Consider the following 22,593-nt stretch of genomic DNA (forward strand, 5'->3'; position numbering starts at 1 on the left):
ATAATTAATTAGCTGTTGGCAATGGTTATATTTCAAGAAAAATCTGTATAAGATTTTAATTATGCTAAGGGTCCAGCAAAACACCTTTTTCATTGCCCTTAAAGATAAAACAGAAGCAACGTTTTAGCCCAGGTTTAATTTCAATAAGATCATCAATTTGATTGATAACAAATCATTACAGAACAGTTCGAATAGAGATAAACTTGTCTTGATGTTAACGACTTATAATCACCTTTATGTTAGGTCTTAAAGCTTTATTATCCTTAAATACAACCAGCATAGTGGACCACTAAACACCCAAGTGATCTGAGATATTGATTGGAGGGCAGCCAACATTTTAAGGTGCCTGAGTTATTTTTTTGTAATATCTTTACACTGACCACGCATGTTATTTTTTAAAAAAAATAATTTTTATTTTCCAGGGGAGCTGGCTTTTTCCTACTGCTTTTTGAAATTCGCACCGTTTAGGCATAGACACAGCCTCTCCCAATAAGTAGCTCAGAGCAGAAGCTTTCTTAAGGAGAGGGAAAAGGCTATCAACGTGAAACTTCTGAGCAGAGGACGGAGCCCGTGGCCTCCCTGCGTCTCCAAGCCTGGCTTCCCTGTCTGCGTGGGCTCCTTTCAGGGCCAGCTACCCGCTGCCGGGTCTAGTCGCGGCGCAGCCGGCCACGAAGGATGCAGCTCGGTTCCTTCCGTCCTGCTCGGAAAGTACTGTTGACTTGGTGACCCATTTGGAGTGTTGAGCCCAGGCCACCGCGCGCATGGGGCATTTTCTACCCCCGACTCTAGCTGGAGCCCCCATCCTGCCATTCGGAGATCGTTGCGGGTCACTCGTGAGTCCTGAGACGGAGGCGTCGGGGAGGGTCCCAGCTGCGGACGCAGCCGCCCGTGCCCTCCCGGGACTCCAGTTTCGAAAGCCCTGCGGGTAGCGTGGACGCTGCGCCTCGGGGTCGTAGTTCTGCGCCCCCCCCCCACCACCCCCGCGGGACCCTGCCCGCACTGCTGACCGGCCCCAAGTTGCCGAATAGCTCAAATGCTTGTCATATTTGCGGTCGCGCGACTCAGCAGGCTGTGCGCGCGCTGCACCCGCCGCCGCCTTTGTCACTGGCCGCTCCGTCATTTGCATGAGTATTCTCTGGAGTGTGAGGGGATTATTGGTGGTTAGTGATGGTCCCCTGGCCCGACTGTCTCTCTTCCTCTCCCCTTCTCTTGACGCCTTTCCTTAAGAAAAAATAAAGGGCGCGCCAGCCAGAGAGGGAGCCGTGGGCCGCGCTGCCAACCGGCGTCTCGCGTGCTCCGCCTGCCCCTTCCTGCTCCTCCGGCTGCCGGGGCCCCGCTCGGCATTTATCGCGCCTCCCGGGACCGCCGGGGGAGGGGGCGGGGCCGGGCCGCGGGGCGGGGCCGCGGGGCCGAGGGGCGGGGCCTGCTGAGCCCCGGGCCGCCGCCTGCGGGAGGCTCGCTGGCCGCACGTCACTCCTGCACGGCGAGTGCTGGAGCGCGAGCTGCCGCTCTCTCGGTCAGGGCGCCCCCTCCGCCCGCCTCCAGCTTCCTCCTCCGCTGCCTGCCGCCGCCGCCGCCTCCTCCTCCACCATTGTATAATGCTCCGAGCGCGCAGGCAGAGGACGGCGGAGTCTTAGCTTCGGTCTCGCCTCCTGCCCGCTCCCCGGCGCCACCCTCGGGCCCCCGGAGCGAGGGACTCCGTATGGAGCGGGAGTAGCTTGAGGAGTGGGCAGAAACCCCTCCTGATGCGTTAGTTCCCAGGTGGAGCTGCATGTGGTAAGTTCTCCCGGCGCCAGGCGGGAGGGGATCCTCGGATGCGCTGGGCTCCCGATGAGTGGGGGGCGGCGTCGGGACCTGGCCAAGGGCCCGGAGAGCCGGGAGGGCGGAGAAGGGCCCCGAGCGGCCGCGAGCAGGTACCCGGAGGAGCGCTCCCTCCCGTTGCTTCCCGGCCTCGCGCCCTTGGACCTCCGGGGCGAGCGCCGGGGACCCCCCCAGCGTACGAGGGCAGATCTGCTGGGGGAAGGGCAGGGGACGGGCAGTCACGGATGGGGTCAGGAGGGGGTCGGGAGCCAACCAGAGCCCAGCCGCGGGGCCGAGGGAGCTGGGAGCTGTCGTTTTTACAGCTGGGATGTGTGTGCGTGTTGTGGCGGTTGTGTTGTTGTGAATGTGCGAGACTTCTTTTTTAAAGGTTTGGATTGCTGCCGCGAAGGCTGCTTCACTTTTGAGTCCCGTGGCCGGGTTTGCGTCTAACTTGCTATAGTGTGTTTCTGTGAGTTTTCCTGTGGTTTTGGCTTAAAAACATCCCTCTCCACCCTCTTTCGCCCGTGCGCAAGTGAATTGATTTTTAATGTATATGTATATTAAACTTAATGTTTCATGGTTTTTTAAGTTAGAAATCTACAAGTCATCTTGGTGGTGTGGTGACTGCCTATGACTGAAAGGGAGGGGGCTGAGGGGAGCCAGCTGTCCCAAGCCCTGGACTTTGTACCATTAAGACAGAGGGTGCTGTCAGAGGGCCATTGCATGGAGAGAAAATCATAAATTGTTCTTATTTTTTCCCCCTTGGTCATGAGTTACCTTACCTTTAGCAGAAGTAATAGTAATAGATTGAGATGGGAGTAGAGTTTTGGGGTTTAGTCTTAAGTTTCACGAAAAGGTTAGCTATAGTTTGTCTTCGAATAGCTTTAAAGCTGGGTAGTTTCCGGGTGTTTCAGGAGGTGGAAAGTAAGTTTTTACAGGCACTGAATGAGGAAGGTCAGTCAGCAGGGTGAGATATCCAGCCTCAGATTGTAGCAGTTTTTATTTGAATTGAATTGAGCAGCCCCAGTTGATCTTAAGAAAGATAGTACGTAAATGTTTTCAAGCTTTGTTCATGAAATACGCTTTTTGATTTCCCAATATATGTTAAGAAACATCCATAACGTGTGTAAAGAGCCTAGAAGTTGTGGTAGCCAATAGGATTCCTGAGGCCTTAAGTGTTCAAAGTAGCCTTTTATAATTAGGGACTAGTCCCTGACAAGAGTGAAGTGGGCTCTTGGCTCCACTCAACCCCTGGAGGACAGTCCACCTGAGAGCCTCTGGGTTGTTTTGCTGATGGGGGGGGGGACGGGTGGAGGTGGGGGAGGTTGGGAATAGTTGCTCAGCTAACCAGAAGGCATGTCTCACCCCAAGAGCTCCTCCCATTCCTCCCCCTTTTTATAGCAGTCTATTCTGATTTGAGTGTGCTAGGGTGTGCTGTGAGGATGAAAATACCCATCTTAAGATCCCAGCTTCTGGCAGGAACAAGAATAGCTTGTTCAAGGATCTTTGCTCTCCTGTTCATTTTATCAATTTGTGTGTGTGTGTGTGTGTGTGTGTGTGTGTGTGAGAGAGAGAGAGAGAGAGAGAGAGAGAGAGAGAGAGAGAGAGAGAGAAAGAGAGAGAAATGTTAGCAAGTTTTCCTTTAGGTTCATTGATTTACTAAGAAGTATTATATGTTAATGTAAAGTTGTTTATATTCATCAAGTTTAGTGCCCTTTAAAATAATTTTTACTTCTTTCCCCTCCTCCTAATAAAAATGTGTATAACCATGTTACTCTTAGATGAGAAATCTTATGAAATGGATTTGACAGCCTTTGTGTGTTTATTTTGAACATTCAGCTCTGATCCTTGCTTTCTTATAACAGGTAGAAGAGAGGACTCACATTTTATAATACTAACCAAGTGTAGACAAGAGGTGTCCTAGGGAACAGTTTTATCATCAGTCTTAGGTAACAGCTGCTCAAGCTTGTTTCCCTTTAAAAACTAACAGAAGGATATTCACTCAGATTTAGAAAATCTTTAGACTCCTATTTTCTGAACTGTCCCCCTTGAAAGCTTTTTAATTTAATTCAGGAGCTAAAATATAAATTTCACTCAGTTGCCATGCACTGATTATTATTAATGAGCATAGTAAAATAATATATATTATGATATTTTTAAACTCACTTAAATTTGTGTAGCAACTGATGGCTTTTGGCACCCACTATTTTAAACAGTGCTCCAGTGGCAGAACAAAAGTTACACTACTTTAGAAATGTGCACACACACAAAACAGATCAAAAAGGTGTAAGGGGAGATTGAAGATACACATATACACATATATACAAATACTTAGATTTTTTTCTGTCGAAGTATCAGGTTACAACTTATCAGTATTATACTAAAAGTTTACCCTCAGCTAAAACGTTTTATACTTTAGTAGCTAAGATGGGTAAAAGCTACAATTTACACTTTTTTCCCCCTGTGGTTTCTTGTTCAAGAACACTAGTAAAAGCATTGTTTTATTTTATATTTCATTTATATCAGAAAATTCAAGATGACTTTGTCTATATTTTACATAGATTTAAATTATACATAGATAAATATGGTATTTACGAGTGTGAATTTAATTCATTTGTAGACTTTTTTTTTAAACGTTTACTGCTACAGAAATTTCTTATTTACTGTTATGGCATATCCTGGAGGAGACAACTATAGCTGCATTAGTTTCTTGCCCAAGGAGGGGGAGCCGGGACTGACTGACTCTCTGATTACTGAGTCTAAAGATCAGATGTATGCTAAAGGCATCGTAGGGCAAGCTCCAGTTTTAAGTGAAAATTGCCTTGCAATAAAGGGAACAGCCACCTTCATAGGTCTCTCCATTAATTAATACAGCAGAACACGAAAATCTAAAAATGCTGTGGCCACTGCATATGCACAAATCATACATTTTCTATCCACTGTTAATAATCATTCGTTAAACAATTGGCAGAAACCCACAAGCTAGGACTGCTGAAGTTTGTGGATATTTCATTTAGTTTTAATATTTTCGAAGGGAACAGCTAGTACTAACCAGAATTGGCGTTTCTCTTTTTAAAAAGTGTTGTCTCCAATGGCTAGTGCACTTGGTATGAAAGGCAGACTTCTGCCCTCTGTGCAGATGCTGGGAAACACTGTGAACAGACCTGTCCCCTGGAGCGCCCGTCACTCATTGCGTGGAGCAGTGTCTTTCTCCAGGAGCACTGTGTGGCAGTTCATTCTTTGCATGAATCTGTGAATGGCATATGTCAGGCCAATAAGACAACATTCCTATTCTGGGTCATAATTGATGCCTTGTTTTTTGTTTTGTTTGTTTGTTTGTTTTTCTTGAAGATCATAGGACAAACAAAACATGCTTGGCTGTCTAAAAATTTTCACTGAGATTCAAATAAAAATTGAAAACTAGACACATCCTAGTATCTTTGAAAACGTGATTTCTAATAAGACAAAACAGATGCTTATCATGTGAACAAGCACTGCCCACGGACGTTGCAGACTCCCTTTTGGAAATTCTCTCTTTGTGGTCTGAGGGCTCCTAAATCTGGAAAGGCTCACTTGTCTCCTCTCAAGGTCTTCTGTCTGTCATCTGAACTTCACTGGCAATACCTGCCAGGAGTCACTGAGGCAAACACCACCGTTTGATTTATCTGTTTTAGAAACCAAGGATCACAGAAGCTGTATTCTGTACCCATTGCAGCTTTCAGTTCAGAATGGAGTTGGCATCTGCTGCTCTCTTGTGTGGCCTCCTCTCACACTTGCACGCTGTGTGTCCAGAGTGGGCCCTGCCTCTGCTCAGGGACGGCAGAATGAGGGGTGAGTGTGCCCGGCTCGGCACCGCCCTGAGTGGAGTGAGCTATGCGGATGCGTGGGGTGGGGGCTGGAGGGAGGAGAGTGGAGGACAGATCTGGAGCCGACTGTGCAACTGCTACAGCAGGTCTGACTAGTTTTAGGTGCCCAAAGGCAGCTTTGTTTCTCTAGTAACTCCGGGTAGCAGCAAACCTAAGTTCTTAGAACTAATTCATGTCTGTATTACTATCTTTTTGTCTCTATGCAAAAATCTGTAGCTTTGCAGTTACTATTTAATTCTAAGTTGTTGTTTTTTTTCTTTAAAAACCTTCATAGGTGGTTAACTGAAAAGAAGATGCGAAAGCAAGCATTTTTTGTGTTTTGAGGAGTTTCACATAGAATAGTGAAGGGGAAGGGATTCTGGCTTTTAAGGACATTTTATACACACACTCACATTCATGTTTATAGTGGGCTGTGTGAACCTGTTGAACAAAAAAGTAAAAACTTCTACTTGAATATGCCCTGGTCACAACATTAAATAACTGAAATGTCACTTTTCTGCAGATCAACCTTTAGCCCTTTGCTCTCCTCTCCTCTGGCTGCTTATCATTCCACACCACACTCCTGGGGCTTCGGGCAGGCCTACTGGAGTACCCCACCCTGGTGTTTAGAAGTGTTACCCGAGTTAAACTCAGGGAATCTGAAAGTCCCAAAGGTCATCTCCATACCAGAACAGGTTTGCATAAAATTCTAGCCACACTAACGAGATAACGAGGTGGCAACTGTTTTAAACTGATCTTCCCAGAGTGGTTATACCATTTTATAATAACACATGCTACAGATTTGCTTTTCAGATTTCTTGCCTTTCTTGTGAGGAGGGACCCTCCATGTATGTGTGTACTTCTGTGTCTTCCTTGCTGTCATAGAGAACTGAGCTGGCAGAGGAATTTGAGCGCTGGCGTCTGCAGCTGAAGAAATTTTCGCACTGCCTCTCTGCTTGTCATGAACCTGGTGATGGTATTTTCTGAGCATTTTTTATAACAGATTTTTAAAAATATTTTTACCATCTCCAGAAATACGAAATAGATTTCACCTGGTAATGATTGTTAGCTATCTAACAGTAGTTGGTTTACAAATTCAAAATGTGGGTTCCTCAAGTAAGATAGGTGAGGTGATTGGAATGTTAGGGGGTAGCAAGTGGGATAGATTGGAGGCAGGCTCTCCTTAAAGATTGAAAATCCTTGAAGCATTAAAAGGTAGCTTCCTTCGAAAATAAGTATTTATTACATTAAGTGTGATACTCTAATTATTTTTATTGTATTTGACTAAATGACTTTGTGTAAAGTTCTATGGGTCATTAATTATCAATATACAGAAGTCCTCCGAAAGAAATACATTTGATCTCAAAATAGCCCCAAAGTAAATAAAAACAGATGGCTACCACATTTACAAAGTATCATTCAATGCTCTGAAGTTTAGTTTGTATCCTCATTACCTTTTTCTACTTTGTATTCGAGCATATGATGATATAAATTTTAAATTGTCTTTGTAAAACCTTATCACTAACCTGCCTAATTCTTAGAAGTAACTAAAATAAACATTCTAAATATGTATGTTGCTTACATGGGACAAGTATTTCCATGGTAGTAGAATAGTAATTTCCTCTCCTTTACATGTCTCATGACTATATGTCTATTATCCTATACCTTAAGTTTTTACACTCGTATGTCGTATTGTAGAAATTCAGTACTTTTAAGGAATCCAGATTTAGACCATATAATACAATGTTTAGTTTCACTCAGTAAGTAAATAAAGAAATAACATTTCTCTGGTTTTCTTCTTTAGGCTACATGAGGAAGTTAAAAGATGAAATATGTTCTGTGTTTGTGAGGAATATTTTATAGCATGTCTTATTTTAAGTGATTTTTCACAGTAATAAAGCATTCCAAATTTGAAAGCAAAGATGATTAAAAACTAATCATCATAAGAAACACTTCATAAAAACACTGCCTGATGTAGCATACTTAGTTTTTATTTGTTTGTTATATTCAGTGGCCAGTAGGTTTTGGCTAACAAAACCTAGAAAGGAACCCTTTTGTTTTAACGAATGTGCGATTTTGTTTTCCACAGATTTGTTCTAACATATTACAGTTAACCTGTTTCAGTGTGACTAATTTACATATCCGGTGGCCCTCTTTAAAAACAAAAAAATAAACTTGTCACATACTTTTGGCTAAGCATTCAGTTTATACCTTAAGCCTCTTTTCCCCCTTGACATTGTTTAGTAAAGGTCTCTAGTGTGAGGGGAAAAACAAGGTATCTTTGGGGAAAAGATGCTACGGGAGGATTGAAACCAGAATCCCATCCACGCAATTATAAATACAGGAGAAAAAATATTTTCATTATGCATGAGAATGGGGGTGGGGTGAGGCTGGCTAGTCTTTATAGGCATATAATCTTAAGAGAAAGAAATTCAAATTTAAGAGTTCCTTTACTTAATGTTAATGAGGCTTTAGATTCAGGGAGAGATGTGTTGGTGACATCAAATTAATATGAAATAGCATCATAATTTAAATGGTTATATTATTTGTAAAAATAATATATTCATATTTACCAAGTTTCAAATGGAAAGATTGGTGATAGTAGTTCATCTCTTATGAATGTCATTACTGAACATACAACATCATAGAACCTGAATTTGTAATAATTTGAATAGAAAGAATTCTAGCAAGTAGTTATACAGTAACTTCATTATCTCGCTAAGGTTAACTATATTGCATTTTATAATTAAATGAGTCCTCCCATATCCTTTATGAAGTTTTCCCAAATAACTACCTGAAACTATCTATTCAACATGGAATTTTCTGTTTTATTAAGAAGCAATAGGATTATTGAACGCTTTTCTATACTGGAAAATTCTTAGTGCTTACCTTGAGACTCAGTTGTGTAGTTGGGAGTCCACTTTAGGACCCCCAGGGGAAATTCTGAATTATTGGCTTCTCCAAGTCCACATCTTATGACTTGGGTTTGTATATTTGTTGTTGTTGTGTGTATTCTCACTTCAGAAATCCTCTGGGAATTTTAACCATGGTTTTTGAAATATATACGGGCAACAACCTTTTCTACATACAATATTTCCAGAACTTGAACCATAGCATAATATAATTTAGTTTGGTCTCGACACGGCTCTTGGCTTGCTTAACAGTGTCCTGCAGAGACCGGAATTTGGAAACAATCTTGGAAACGTGTATACTCTGAAAGATCTGTAGGTAGAAATTGCAGTGAATAATCACTTAGGAGTGCCTTGTTGCTCTGCGGCGCCCCCTTGTGGCTGGATGTGGAGTGCTGTCTTTCGGAGCTTAAAAGGAGTTCCGTCTCCTACCGGGCGTGCTTGTTTACACAGCGCATTAATAGTTTTCTGCTGTGTAAAATAATCTTTCAAGTTACTATGACAGTCCTCGGTAAGAGTGTAAATAATTAATTGTGGCTATTTGATTTTTTTAATTTATAGAATTTTAAAACTATGTATTGGTGTGTTGTATTTTTTAAATGTTTTATTATGGAAAATTCCAAATATACTCAAAAGTAAAGGGAAGAAGACAGTGCACCCCCTTGCACTCATCACCCAACAGTTATCAACATTTTGTCAATCTTGTTTCATCTACACAGCCAAGTTCTTTCTAGAGTATTTTAAAGCAAATTCCTGGCATCATGTCCTATTGAGTATGTTTTTTGTTAAACTTAAGTTCAGAGACCATATAATTCTGCCCAGTCTTTAAGTGTGCAGTGCTTGTAGCCAGAATCCTTAAGTAAAAGAAAAAGAGTTGTTAGCATTTCCACTGTCTCGGGAAGAAGGTGACTGGTGTCTCGAGCGTCATAGGAGTTTTGTTTAAAACCTAAAATTCCTAGCTGTTGGAGGACCCAATAAGACAGGATATTAGCAACATTTTGTAGTACTTAGCAGTTACATCCTAAAAGGCCCATTTCTCCTCCCCCCCAGATGTTTATTAACCAGGCCATAATTTATTCCAAAGAAATATTTGAAATTTTAGTGGGCAAAATAGAGTCAAATTCTGGGAGAAAACCCCAGAATTTGACTCTGTTTTGCCCACTAAATGCAATTTGTTGTCAACGTTAAATTTTTTTTTTCTTTTTCTAAAAGAAAAGATTATATTTCACAAATCAGTAGTGTCAGAAACTGTCTTTAATATAATACAAGTATGCAAAGATCCTGAGAGGGAAAGTTAGTTTCTTAAAATGTGGACTTGAAAAGACTCCCCCAAACGGTACAAGTTTCTGTTTGTTTGTTTAAATGTACTTGGAGATTGACTTCCTGGCCGAATTTCGGTTTACGTCCAGGCTTCGAGATGCCATCAGGAAAGCAAAGAGGATTGTTGCCGTCGGTCCCCTCCGTTGCCTGATGATTAATCAGCAGCCGGTGCAATGCCCCGCGGCCCCGAGCCCCCAGTTCGGGCGGAGAGGCGGGAGGAGGCGCCGCCGCGAACAGTGGTGTCGGGTTACAGCTGCGGAATAGCGCCCGAGCGCGCCTAACTGGCTTCGTCTAGCGACTGGCTTCATAATGACATTGCTGATTTGTCAGGGAAGGCTTTGTCTTACTTACCAATTACCATGGATGTTACTGCAGGGACCTCATCCTGGATGAGCTTTACTTTCTGTTTTTTTTTTTTGTTTGTTTTAAAAAAGCCTCCCCTATCCGGGCAGCTTTAGGGGTTCTTTCTTTTACTAAGATCCCTTGTCTTCTGGGAGTCCTTGTCTGTAAATAAGCGGAGTGGCTTTCCCCCTCAATGGAATTTTGTCCCTGTTTCTGCCATTCCCCTAAGCCTGAGGCAGTCACCTTGGGGTCTGAAGGCAGCCCTTGGGAGTGCTGGTTCCCCCCACCTCCCTTCTCCTGGAGACTCACCAGATTGTTACCCAGGAGCGTGGGGGGTGGGGGAGAGCCGTCTTCTACTCCTGCACCCACGGCACATACAGCCCCTGGATAGCAAACCCTTGGAGGACCCCTGTTTCTCTTAGCCTCCTCTCTGATTCTGCCAGCATCACCCCCACGACCCAGGGGTGGCCTTGTTCTCCTGGTGTGATTTGTTGTTACTTGGGGGAAGGAGGGTGTTAAAAGCGTAGACATTATCAGATTTCTGAGTCCTGTGTGTTGTTTAAGGTATCATATTTTAACAGTGTAGAAAGTTGTCTAAGCAAACGGGGCTTCCTCTCCACCGAAGTAGGATAGGACCTTTCCTTCCTGCTTGGGAGTTGCTGTGTGACAGGGTGAACTTAAGTTTAACAAAAAACATACTCAATATGACCATTTCTTAGAGTTCCACCCGTGGCTGGTGGGAGGTGTCCTTTGTTAGAAAAGGTTCTCCATTTGGACCACCTCAAAAGCAGGATCTAAAACACATCTGAAGGGGAGTGTATAGGGTGAAGAGAGGAGAAAGGAGAATATTCTGTGTTTCAGAAGTTATGTCAGAACCATTTCTGGCCAGCCTGTCTCTTTTGGTCTGGGAAGTCTGTCACACACACAATAATTTTGCCAGAGGCACTCCTTTCTCCTACCACTACCCTCAAAAGAAACTGCAAGGATGTGTGTGTTTCTACGTAAAGGGCTTTGGGTTTTGGTGGCACAGGATGTCAGAGTGAGGAACTAGCCTCTGCTAGTAGCCTCTTTGAAGACACTCATCACACATTTTCTCTTAGCGTCTTTTCTTCAAACAAGGTCAATCCATGAGGACAAATCATGGTTCTGAATGGTTGGCATTGTGTAAATGCCTCATTTTCATTGTTAGTGGTGTTAGTCTTGGCACATCTGGACTCCTCAGCAACCAGTGGTCACACCCATGGTTACATGGGACAGTTGAAGACATTAGGGATGTGGCTTCGGAAAGCTCCCCTTTGAATTAGGAGTCTTTTTCTGGACCGCTATTAACTAGTGTTTTAAAACATGTTTTATCAAAGTATAGCACACAAATCCTACATGCACAGGCCAGTGACTTATCCCAAAGCAAACCCCAGTGTCTTCGTGACCCAGGTGAAGAAGTACAATGTAACCAGCTCCCTAGAAGCCTCATGCCCCCCCTAGTAGCTACCCTTCCCCAACTGCAGACGCCACGGTTTAGTCCTGCCGTGTTAAAGGACTTTTAAAACATGTCACTTATTCGTGGAGCCTGCTATACTCCTGAGAAGGGAAAACACTGGATTTCTAGTTGTTATATACTAGTCCAAAAGGAAGTTGGAACAAACTCTTGAAAATGTGCACAGGTAGGAACCAGTAGGGCCTTGCGGAGTTTCGAAGTCACGACTTCCAGGCTCTCCCGTCACCCAGCTTCTGCGTTGCCTGGCGTCCCTCCATCTGGGTGGTGCTGAGCTGGAAGCCATTTACCCGCTCTCCCCGTTGCACGGGCCTCTCCTCTTTGCTGCCTTTTTAATCATGTCAGTCCCATCTTCCCCAAGCATGTCCTCCTTTCAGAAATTGGAAGCAAGCTATCAATTTTGACCCTCTTTTAAAGTTCTTTTGTAGCATTAATTGCATGGATACTGAGTAGGATGAGATGGAGGGTTTTCCTTCCTTCTGGAGCATTGGCTGTTTGGGATAGATTGAGTTAAAGCATAATACAATATTTACAGCTTTTTTGGACTGGCACAGTGTCAGAAAGCCAGAAAGGCAACCCTGGCGATGGGCAGAAGAGGGCTTCCCATTCAGGCGTCTCACAAGACTCTGCAGTGATGCTGCCCACAGGGCTGCCATAGCCCCCAGGGACCTGTCAGTCAGCGGCCACCAGGCCCTGGGCCTCCAGGAAGCACTAGCAGCCCCCAGGGCTATGGTGAGCCTGCAGGTTAGAGCAGCGGGTTTCGTTATTAGTGGGAATGACAGAAGTGGTAGTTTGCACAAGTAGATTCAGTATGTTTTTAGAATCTTTATTGGGCAATATTGGGGAACAGTGTGTCTTTCCAGGACCCATCAGCTCCAGGTCAAGTTGTTTTCAATCTAGTTGTGGAGTTCACAACTCACTGGCCCATGTGGGAATCGAACCAGCTCCCTTGGTGTTATGAGCACTGTATTCTAACTACTGAGCAAACCGGCCTCCCTCGATTTAATATTCTTAATTTAAAAACTATAACATTTATTTTGACAGTTCAAATAACATTAAAGAGAGGGGTTTTTAAAATTGTTTTAAAGGCAGAGCTTAACTACATAGTTGAAAAACATTGAATTAAAGAGAACGTTTTTGATCACTTGTTTTTTGTTTTTCTAATGTTAAAAATTCCTTAAAAATATAAAAGCTGTGAAATGTTACCTTTTTAACACACAGGGACTATTTCCGTTCCTCTTTGGACCTTGGGCATAAGGCCTCACTGCTTAAGATCACAGTAAGAAATATCTGGGCTCCACTGAGCGTGTGGGAACTGGGGTCAGCCTGAGAAGCTGAGCTTTACCAATAAAATTAAGCTGAAGATATTTTAATTCTGCATAGTCTTTCTTTTAATGTCAATTGTCAGTTGCAATCACAGAAACGCTGTTCCTTCTCTTTTCCCTTAACTTGCTTAGACACAAATGGAGAAGACCTTCGAACTCAAGTTTAATTGAATAAAGTATTCTCAGGCTTAAACATGAAATGGCCAGATGGGGAAAAGAGAAAGTTGTGGTTCTCGAAGTGAGGTCCCTAGACCAGCATCACCTGGAAACTTGGAAATGCAGATTCTTGGGCCCGTACCAGACCAGCTGAATGAGACCCTTCAGGTTGTGGGAGGGGAGGGCGGTATTCTATGTTAACCTGCTCTCCAGGTGAGTCTGATGCTCACCCAAATTCAAGAACTAAAGAGTGAGCGAGGCATTCACAGGATTGCTTTCTGAGCAGAGCTCCCATGCCCACCCTCTATGCCCTTGGTCCCAGGGCCTTGTCTTAGCCATGTCCACCGTGCACAGCTGTCAGCTCTCCCTTTTCTCATACCTTCCCTCTCATGCACACTTCACACTCAGGGCCAAAGACATGCGTCTCTGTCTTTGTTTACAGTTCTTCTCTGGCTGCCCCTCATTGTCTTTTCTCCTTCTTTCCATTTACCATTCGCTTATTCAGCGACTGTTTAGGGAGTATGTCCTGTGTGTCAGGAACTGTCCTGTCCCAAGGATATAGAGGTGAACAAAATAGACGGGCTGTGCCCTCATGGGGCTTATCGGCTGGGGTGGGAAACATTAAGAGATGATCCAACCTTAAATATAATCTCAAATCCTATCTCCGAAGTCTCTCCTGATCACCCCATAATAATCTCTCAGACTCCTTACTGTGAGAGGCACTCAGAATCTAGAATTGCAAACCCCCAAATAAGTGATACCGTTTCCTGTTCCTCTGGTCCTTTCTCCCCTGAGGACTCTCCTAGGGACATTTGTCACTTTTGATCATCTGCCCTAAGGGATTATAGCTTTTGAGGGCAGCCAGGCCCTTCCTAATGAAAGCTGCATAATTGAAAGCCAGGTTTGGTATGTAGAGTTTTATTCAGTATTAAACTTCATGGAAAACTCCAGAAGAGAAGTTTTCATTCATATTGCTACCTGTGAGTTTTATTCTTTATTTTCAAAACTTTGCTGTAGTTAATAGTTGCAAAAAAATTATGTTAAGACAATCAGACTGCTAGGAGTTTGGTTCTAACAAGTTTACTGGGGAAGGGAGGGTGTCTTGCCTCAAAGTTTGTTAAGAGCCAGTGACTATTGAATGGAAGAGTGCCTGTGATTAGCTTTAGGTCCCTTTGAGTGGGCAGAAAAGGGAGGGAGCACCCACTTCCCTCCTCCACTTGGGGGCCTCTAAACGGCCCTGAAGCCACAGGGTCTCTTTTGGGTCTTTGACTGAAAGATTGGGTAGAAAACATGGACCTTGGGCTTGGATCTTCACAAGCTGAGGGAGGAGACAAAGTGGGATGTCAAGACTGGGGGTGGCCTAGAAACCAGGCTTGTCATTCCACAGCCGTGGGGCCGTTAAGGCAGGAACAGGGAGTACCCCCTTCCCTGTGTTACCTGGAAGCCCTTAATGAGCTCCAGGTTCTGCTTCATCTTCTAGCTGCCCTCTAGTGAGGCCTTTTAAAAGGTCACGTGCCTCTCCACTAGCTTGCTTGAAGAGCTATTGTTATTTTCGTTGGAGTGCCTGAGGAAAGGCTTCTGAGGAGCCGTCCACCCTGCCTCTGGCCAGCCTGAGCTGCAGGCCCAGAGGCACCATTTGGCTTCTTGCCCTCAGGTTCTTGAGAGGCTTGTCTTTTCTTGTTTGAATGGTGCCCTGCTCCAGGAGGTCGTCATTAATACAGCTCTGAGAGGGAGTTCTTCTCACGACCCTCCCACTTCTAGGAGTTGGAGGCCTCTTCTGAAAACAATCAATGGGAAGACTTGATTCTAAACTGTGTTATGCCAACTTTGAGAACGCTTTAACTTTTTTAAATTTAAAAAAATTTTAAATTTTTTAAGTAAAAGTGTGGGCGAGATTTGATTATGCTGCACTTTATTCCTTTCTATAAAAATTTAGATAGAAGTAGGACTACAAATCAGGATTGTGTGCATTTTGCAATCTTACTAGGTGTGTGGAGCCAGTTTTGCCTCATAAAATGAAATAGAGAAATGAAGGCAAACCTGCTTGGAGAGAGACATACTCTGTCATGGGTCCTTATTTACACATTTGAAAAGCATCCAAGATTTGATGGGTCTGTCTATTCCTGCTCACTGATTTTGCTTACGTGAGCCTTCCTCCTTCCCCATTCAGACAGTATTACGAATGTCTTATCGGGTTTTTCCTAAATCATTAGGGTTACCACATAGCTATGACCAGCTAGATCATTCTCATTGGAAATTGAAATCTTTCTGAAAGCATCTCCACAGATATCCTTCTGCTAAATGCATATAGTACTGCCTACTTTTAAAATATTTGAGTTCTCTCGCTTCCATGAGTATTTCTAGAGAAATGTGAGTTGAGAAAGTCCTGTTGTTCATTCTGGTAACAATTCTTTAAAAGACAGTTCTAGATCAATGACTAAAAGAAAAAGTGTACACTGTCTTACCTAAGTGTTACTTCAAAGTAGTGATGAGCTTACTAATTTTCTTTCGGTGTGTATTTGGTTTACATTTTAGGGCAGTGCTTCTAAAACTTTCTGTGATGAAGGACCATCTTGTTTGTGTGTTTTTTTTCCTCCTGCATAGACTAATACTTCAGTAAAACACAATAAAAATAGTTACTAGAGAATGAAATAAAAGTACAAAGATGTAAAACTAGAAGCCTCACTTTTTATTAGATTTGTAGACATACAATTACTCTGTAAACTTGCTATAAAAGTTTATAAATAATGTAATACCTACTTATCTCATCATGGACAGTAACAGTTCACAGACTGGCACCCTCTACAAACCACACTTTGAGAATCACTGTTGTAGAGTGTATGTGTATGTTACTGGTCCAAAGCCTAGGTGCCTGATGCTTTGAAAGGCCAAAACTCAGAACGTCAGAGTTTGGCATAAGGGAAGGTTTATTGATTGAGGAGGTGCCCACCGAGAAGATGGGAGACCTAGTGGTCTCTCAAATCCACCTTAAGAAAGTACAAAGTGCAGCTTCTTTTATGTGGGGGTAGGGGAAATGGAAGGGGCATGAGGTGATTGAGGACCGCAGACATCTGGGCCCCAACAGGGGTTCGAGGGAGATGGTGCTTAGTCTGTTGACTCTAATTGATGTGAGTCTGGTCTAGAGGTTCCTGCAAATCTTTGATAAACAACACATACTTCCCTTATCTCCTCAGGAGAGGCACTTTCTGGTAAGGGGCTGTTTTTGTAACACTCAAGCCACAAGAAGATTTCCTCTAATGATTAGCATGTCCATATGCAAGACTAGGCAGAAGCTATTAGCCTGAAGGCCATGGGAACAAAGCAGGCTTGAACAAGATGGAGTCAGTGAGGCCAAGAATTTCATTCTGTTACATGTATGCATTTGTGTCCTCTGTGACACACATTTAAATGTATTGAGTCCGATCACATTACGACATGTAACATAGATCATCCAACAGCTTTTGTATGAGAGTTAAATGCACTTAATGAGTTCTTTGGCAAAAGTGGAATTTTTCTGGAAGTGAGTATCTAAATGCTTAAATTGTAAGCAAATACAAATAGTATAATTGTGAATACAGTTATCTGTTTCAAAACACAGTTGTAATGCTTCTAAATGCATAAAGTAGAAAGTATTTTGTAATGTAAAATGAAATCACTTCCTCTCTGATTCACACTCAAGTTTAAATGGGCACAGATTCTTTAGATAGGAAATGTTCTCTGCAAAGTATATATACAAATGAGACTTTTAGCACTAAACAGTAGGAAATGTTTCTGTCATGTGAGGTTTTAGATAAGCCAGTTGTTACTATCATACCTTCCTTGCCTCAGGGAACAGTTAATTATGGGACTGGTCTTTAGTCCTAGTGATTGACAGCCATTTTCTTAATGTTTACAAAATGAGGGAAAGTGTTTCATGCAAGTAACTCCACATTTTTATGAGCATTAACAAATTCTCAAGCTGATTCTGACGTTGATGGGTTGCAGCTGTCTTCGTCTTTCTCTCCCAGACACCGAGGCACAGGAAGGTAGTCACCCCAAGTGGGACTTGCGTGCCAGGCTCTGTGACCACCTGAATGTCTGCCGTGAGAGGCAACGTGGCCTTTATAACAAAGCGTCAGAAGGAAGTTCTATGAAATTTTATTATGGCTAGCTTTAGGATGATATGAGACTCATAATTCAAAATGATAATGAGGTGTAGGAGAAGTTATTCGGCCCCTTAAAGACTGAGCTTTATTCCTCTGCGGGACTCCCCACTGCCTGGCAGAGTGCCCAAGACAGCAAAGGCACAGAATGAGTTCATAGGGATTGAATTAGGTGCCATCAAAATCAGCTGAAGCAATTCAGTAAAAGGCAAGGCACTTTTAGAAGGAAAACTAACTACAAAGTGCTTGTACATGAAGATACCAGAGAGTGAGTGGCATTGAGGAGAGGCTAACCACGTGTCCTGGTGTTGTAGAGAGCGGGCAGGCACAGGCTTGGCTGAATTAGAGCCGTGTCCTCTGATCTGGACGACATAAGGACAACTATCTTGATTAAACAGTTAGAAAGTTAGGTCTACAAGGTAAAAACGAATGGACTTGCGATTGTTCTGTTTCAATGGTGGAAGTTATGAGAGGAAGGACCATTCTCCAGAGGTGCAGCCAGCTGAGGGTGTTCTCATAAGGCCCGAGCTCGGGACAGCCTAGGCTGTGAGTGTCAGGCAAGGTGGAGCAGGAGTTAGAATTCAGCCCATTCCTAGATGCTCAAGGCCTGAGATATGAGCTTGTTGTTTCTTTGAAATACATATGTATCTCTGGAGTCACAGTATTTTCTTATAAAATGTCCCAAGTACCGAAACAGCAATGCTTATAATCAGCGCAGGTTACTTTCAAATTAGCCCAGTTGCATTCAGACATTAACTGTATGTGATGAAATTGAATCATGGAAAAACTTGGGCTGGGAAATCCACATTCCTCCACTTGATTCTAGACTGAGAAGTAGTGGCAGCTCAATCACTGTGGTCATTTAACGCAGGCCAAGTGCTTCACCACGTGTCACCCAACAGGCAGAAAGGCTTTGTGTATAATGAGGAAGGAGAAGGCATTTGAAAGCACACACAGTTCTACTAGAATTGTACATGTTCCTTCCCCTTATCCAACTTGGGTCTTTTAAGGGTTCAGGATGTGTTGAAGCTGTAATCTATGACACCTTTATCTGCCTAGGTCATAACATTGTGTTTTCTTGGACTTTAAAAATAAATCTGGGAGAGGGAAATTGAACCTGCATGGTTATGTGAGGCAAGAGCAGGAGCTGAGAAAGTCAAAATCACGGTTTCCATGGTAACGTTTAACTTGTCTGGGTCATACACATTTCTCAAGAAATACATTCACCAGACTACCTAGTGAGAAAAATTGCTCCAGGGGCATACAAAGGTAGATCTCCCAATTCGCTCAGTCTAAAAAGTCTCCCCCCAATTAATTCGTCTGTCCTAACTAAGCCCGGGCAAGGAACTAACAGAAGTCTATGGTCTGACTTCAGAACCGGCATCTTTTCCACGGTAGCAATGAGTTTTCCTGTTATTAATTCCATTGTCTTCCTTTCTCCTTTGCAGATATATGTTGGGTAAAGGAGGAAAACGGAAGTTTGATGAGCATGAAGATGGGCTGGAAGGCAAAATCCTGTCTCCCTCTGACGGTCCATCCAAGGTGTCTTACACCTTACAGCGCCAGACTATCTTCAACATTTCCCTTATGAAACTCTACAACCACAGGCCCCTCACAGAGCCCAGCTTGCAAAAGACCGTCTTAATCAACAACATGTTGCGGCGGATCCAGGAGGAGCTGAAACAGGAAGGCAGCCTGAGGCCCGTGTTCACCCCGTCCGCCCAGCCCGGCGACTCGCTGAGCGACAGCTACCGAGGGGCCCCGCCCGCCTTCAGCCACCCTGCGTCCCCGCCCACTCACCCCTGCGACCTCGGCAGCACGACTCCCCTGGAGGCCTGCCTCACCCCGGCCTCGCTGCTCGAGGACGACGACGGGGACACTTTTTGCACTTCCCCTGCCGTGCAGCCTGCGGCGCCTACCAAACTTTCGCCTCCAGCTCTCCCGCCGGAGAAGGACAGCTTCTCCTCCGCCTTGGACGAGATCGAGGAGCTCTGTCCCACACCTACCTCCACAGAGGCCGCAGTGGCAGCGGCTGACGGCTCGAAAGGGGGCGCCAGCGAGGCGGGCGTCCCGAAACCCGACGGGCTCGCGGAGGGCCGCCCCGACGACCCGAAACTGATGGACTCTCTGCCGGGGAATTTTGAAATCACCACGTCCACGGGGTTTCTGACGGACCTGACCCTGGACGACATCCTGTTCGCCGACATTGACACGTCGATGTATGATTTTGACCCCTGCACATCCGCGTCGGGGACAGCCTCGAAAATGGCCCCCGTGTCCGCCGACGACCTCCTCAAGACTCTCGCTCCTTACAGCAGCCAGCCCGTCGCCCCGAGTCAGCCTTTCAAAATGGACCTCACAGAGCTGGACCACATCATGGAGGTGCTCGTCGGGTCCTAAGACCCGGGGGGGGGGGGCCCCGGGGACTGTGCCCACCCCGAGCCTGCGAGTGTCCCCGCGCCCTGACGGCTCTCCGCACTGTGCATGCACCCTTGCTTGCCTTTTCCAGAGAGAAAGACCATTTTACAAAAGGATCACACGAGTTTTTGCTTTGAGCAGAGTTGGAGTGCCTTCATCCAAGTATGACCACTTTTAATACACTGTGTTGAGTGGTTCCTCAGAGACCTACAAGCCCGGACTAGGAGAGAAGACATCGGAAGACAATGTCGCTATATCGGATGGCAAAAATACACAGTTCAAGTGAAGCACAAGAGATAAATACGTTGGGAAAGCTGTAAATTGCATGTGCATATTTGTCTATTTTTTCTATAAGTTTTATTGCAAGAGGTAAAAAAAAAAAAGAAAATATATATATATATATATATATTATTTAGATAATCTCAGTACCTTTTCTGGCATTTTCGCCCTGTATAAGTTGACTTGGCAATTCAGCCTTTTTAGAGGCATTAACTACTCCTCTTAAGTGTTGCATTTACATGGCTGTTTAGAAACTGCTGCCCAAATTTATTTTATATTTTTGTACAGATTCTGCAGTTTATGATATTGTTTTTTCTAAAAACAAATGCTGTTTATACATATGAGATAGCTATTTTGATAGGATTTGCTCACATAGTTCCTGCAGACTTCGGATGTACAAGTTGCACTTGTACTTTTATAGCATTGTAATGTTTTATATGTGTTTGGTGCAAAGAGAAAATTGAATCAAATCAATCTACAGTTGATGTCCCCAAATGCAGGCAGACACACACCCACACACCCACCCACACACAGCGCTTTAAGAAAGAGCCAGGTGATATCACACCCAGATTTCACAGGCACCGACCCCCTGGCATGAACACCCGCCATCACTGTGACTTCCAAAGCCAGAGCCACGTCTGCTCATCAGACTTACATTAAGCAGTTGGCGGGAGGTGGCTGTGGAGCTCGGGATTAAGTGATGGTTCTCTTTAGCTCCCTCTCTTGAGGGGAAAGCTACCGAATATTCACTGTATTTATGCCAAGTTTGCGCTTTTAATTGTTTTTATTTTTTTAAACGAAAACCTAGATCTTTTCCTTTTTGGCAAAATTTTTATGATGACCTGAAATTTTACATGCGAACAAAATTTTATGAAAAGCAATCAACCTCTTCATGGAACTAAACCCTACTGCAATGCTTAGGACTCATACAGAAAAAAAACATCTCCCCCAGAAGGCATCCATCATGTTGCTCAGTTGTCTTTTCCAGCTTCCCTTCCCAAGAGCGTTACATTCTCTCTGTTGCTAAGTGCTGAAAATGGCATCTTTCCTGATCACCACAGTGAGCTCGGCTCACCTCGGCCCAGCCTGGGACGCACTCTTGTAACGTCCGTGGCTCTTGAACCTGGAGTTGGTCCCATTATGTCACGGCTTCCAATCTGGTTGCTTTCTTGACTCAACTGCTTTAACTACAAGGCTGATTTACCCAAATACGCAGACAGGACACTCTATGCATGTTTCTCCTTCTTCCCCTTGCCACCACCCCGCTACCACCAACCCTCCCCCCGGACACTTGAGAAGTAGCTTTCTATTCCTAGTGGTGTACATTTAATTTTAAAATGTTTGCAATGTATCATGCTTGTTGCGGGAATTGTTTATGGCCTTTTCTTTTCAGGTTTTTCTTTCTTCCAATGGTACTTTAGCTGGTTACAACCTATATTGTTGAAATGCAGATGGCTTCTTTAGGAATAACTTTTATATTTATTTAAGAATTTTTAAATTATGGGATTTGTGTTTTTGTTATTGTCTTTGTTGTTAGTCATTTGTCAATATTCAGTCACCAATTCTGCTCACTTCTTGCCATGGATAAAATTGAGTCTTTCTGGCCAATTAAAAAAAGACAGCTTTATAAAATGGCACTTTAAACAAGCCACAGATCGTTTTATTTTTATAATGCACATGGCAAAACAAATACATTTGTGATGAAGGAACTGCTCATCTAATCAAAAGATTCCTGTATGATATGATTAAATCTTTCTACATCCTAATTTACTTTCTTCCCCCACTTGAATGTGTTTTTAAAGGCTAATTATCAACTCAGTAGAGCAGTGAGAAAAGATCAAATTGTACTTGTTCTCCTACAAGCAACCTCCACCAGGGACACCTCTTAAACTGCTGCAGATGTGTCATTTTCTTAGGTAGGACCAGGGACCATATAGTTAAGGTGAGGGTTGTCATAGATGCTTCTGGTGTTACTGTGCCTGCCCATTTTAAGAGCTTCCTTTTTCTGTGGAGAACAAGTCTGCCCAGACGCCATGCTTTTAACTGGAGGACCTGGGAAACTTCCCACGTGCTGCACAGTTATACGCATGTATACATACACAATAGTGTTGATTATTCTGAACAATAACAGGGCAAGGCGGTTGATTTGCCATTGTTAAAAACTGATTTACAGTAACTTAGAACAACTGTACTTTGGTTGGATTAGCAAATCGTGTGTTTAAACAAATCCCATATGTTGGGCAACAGTTCACATAAGCACAGCGAAGTGTTGCCCAAACGTGGTTCTCTGACTCTCTCATATTTATAAGGCTGGGCTTCAAAATCAAAACAAATCCTCCCCCCGCCCACCAGCAGCAGGCAAATGCTTGTTAACTCTGGACACCCTTGCCATAAATTCTTGATATTCAAGGTCTACTGAGGAAGACATGGGAAATGAATGGCCCATTTTAAAAAGAACAAAACCATCAAGTGTTAAAGTTATCTTGTGTCTTATTTTTACAAAGTGATGTCCCATCAGGGAAGAATCAGAGCCTGGGTGTGATCTCCACGTCCCAGTTTGAGTGG

General features: G+C 43.8%; 1 protein-coding gene across 2 annotated transcripts in view; it reads left to right on the forward strand.

Annotated features, from left to right (window-relative positions):
- Window positions 1–20,120, forward strand: part of SERTAD2 (SERTA domain containing 2) — a 99,273-nt gene extending 79,153 nt beyond the window's left edge. The window contains exons 1-2 of one of the 2 annotated variants that reach the window (XM_081068714.1): window positions 1,473–1,776; window positions 18,780–20,120. In XM_081068714.1, coding sequence (XP_080924840.1) covers window positions 18,784–19,731 — 948 coding nt within the window. In that variant the 5' untranslated portion in view covers window positions 1,473–1,776; window positions 18,780–18,783 and the 3' untranslated portion in view covers window positions 19,732–20,120. Of the gene's footprint in view, window positions 1–1,472; window positions 1,777–18,779 lie in introns of those variants that run through there. The other variant, XM_081068715.1, reaches the window with a different exon arrangement.
- The last annotated feature ends 2,473 nt before the right edge of the window (window positions 20,121–22,593 follow it).

This window comes from Rhinolophus hipposideros (assembly GCF_964194185.1).
Source record: "Rhinolophus hipposideros genome assembly, chromosome: 12".
Classification (NCBI taxonomy): domain Eukaryota; kingdom Metazoa; phylum Chordata; class Mammalia; order Chiroptera; family Rhinolophidae; genus Rhinolophus; species Rhinolophus hipposideros.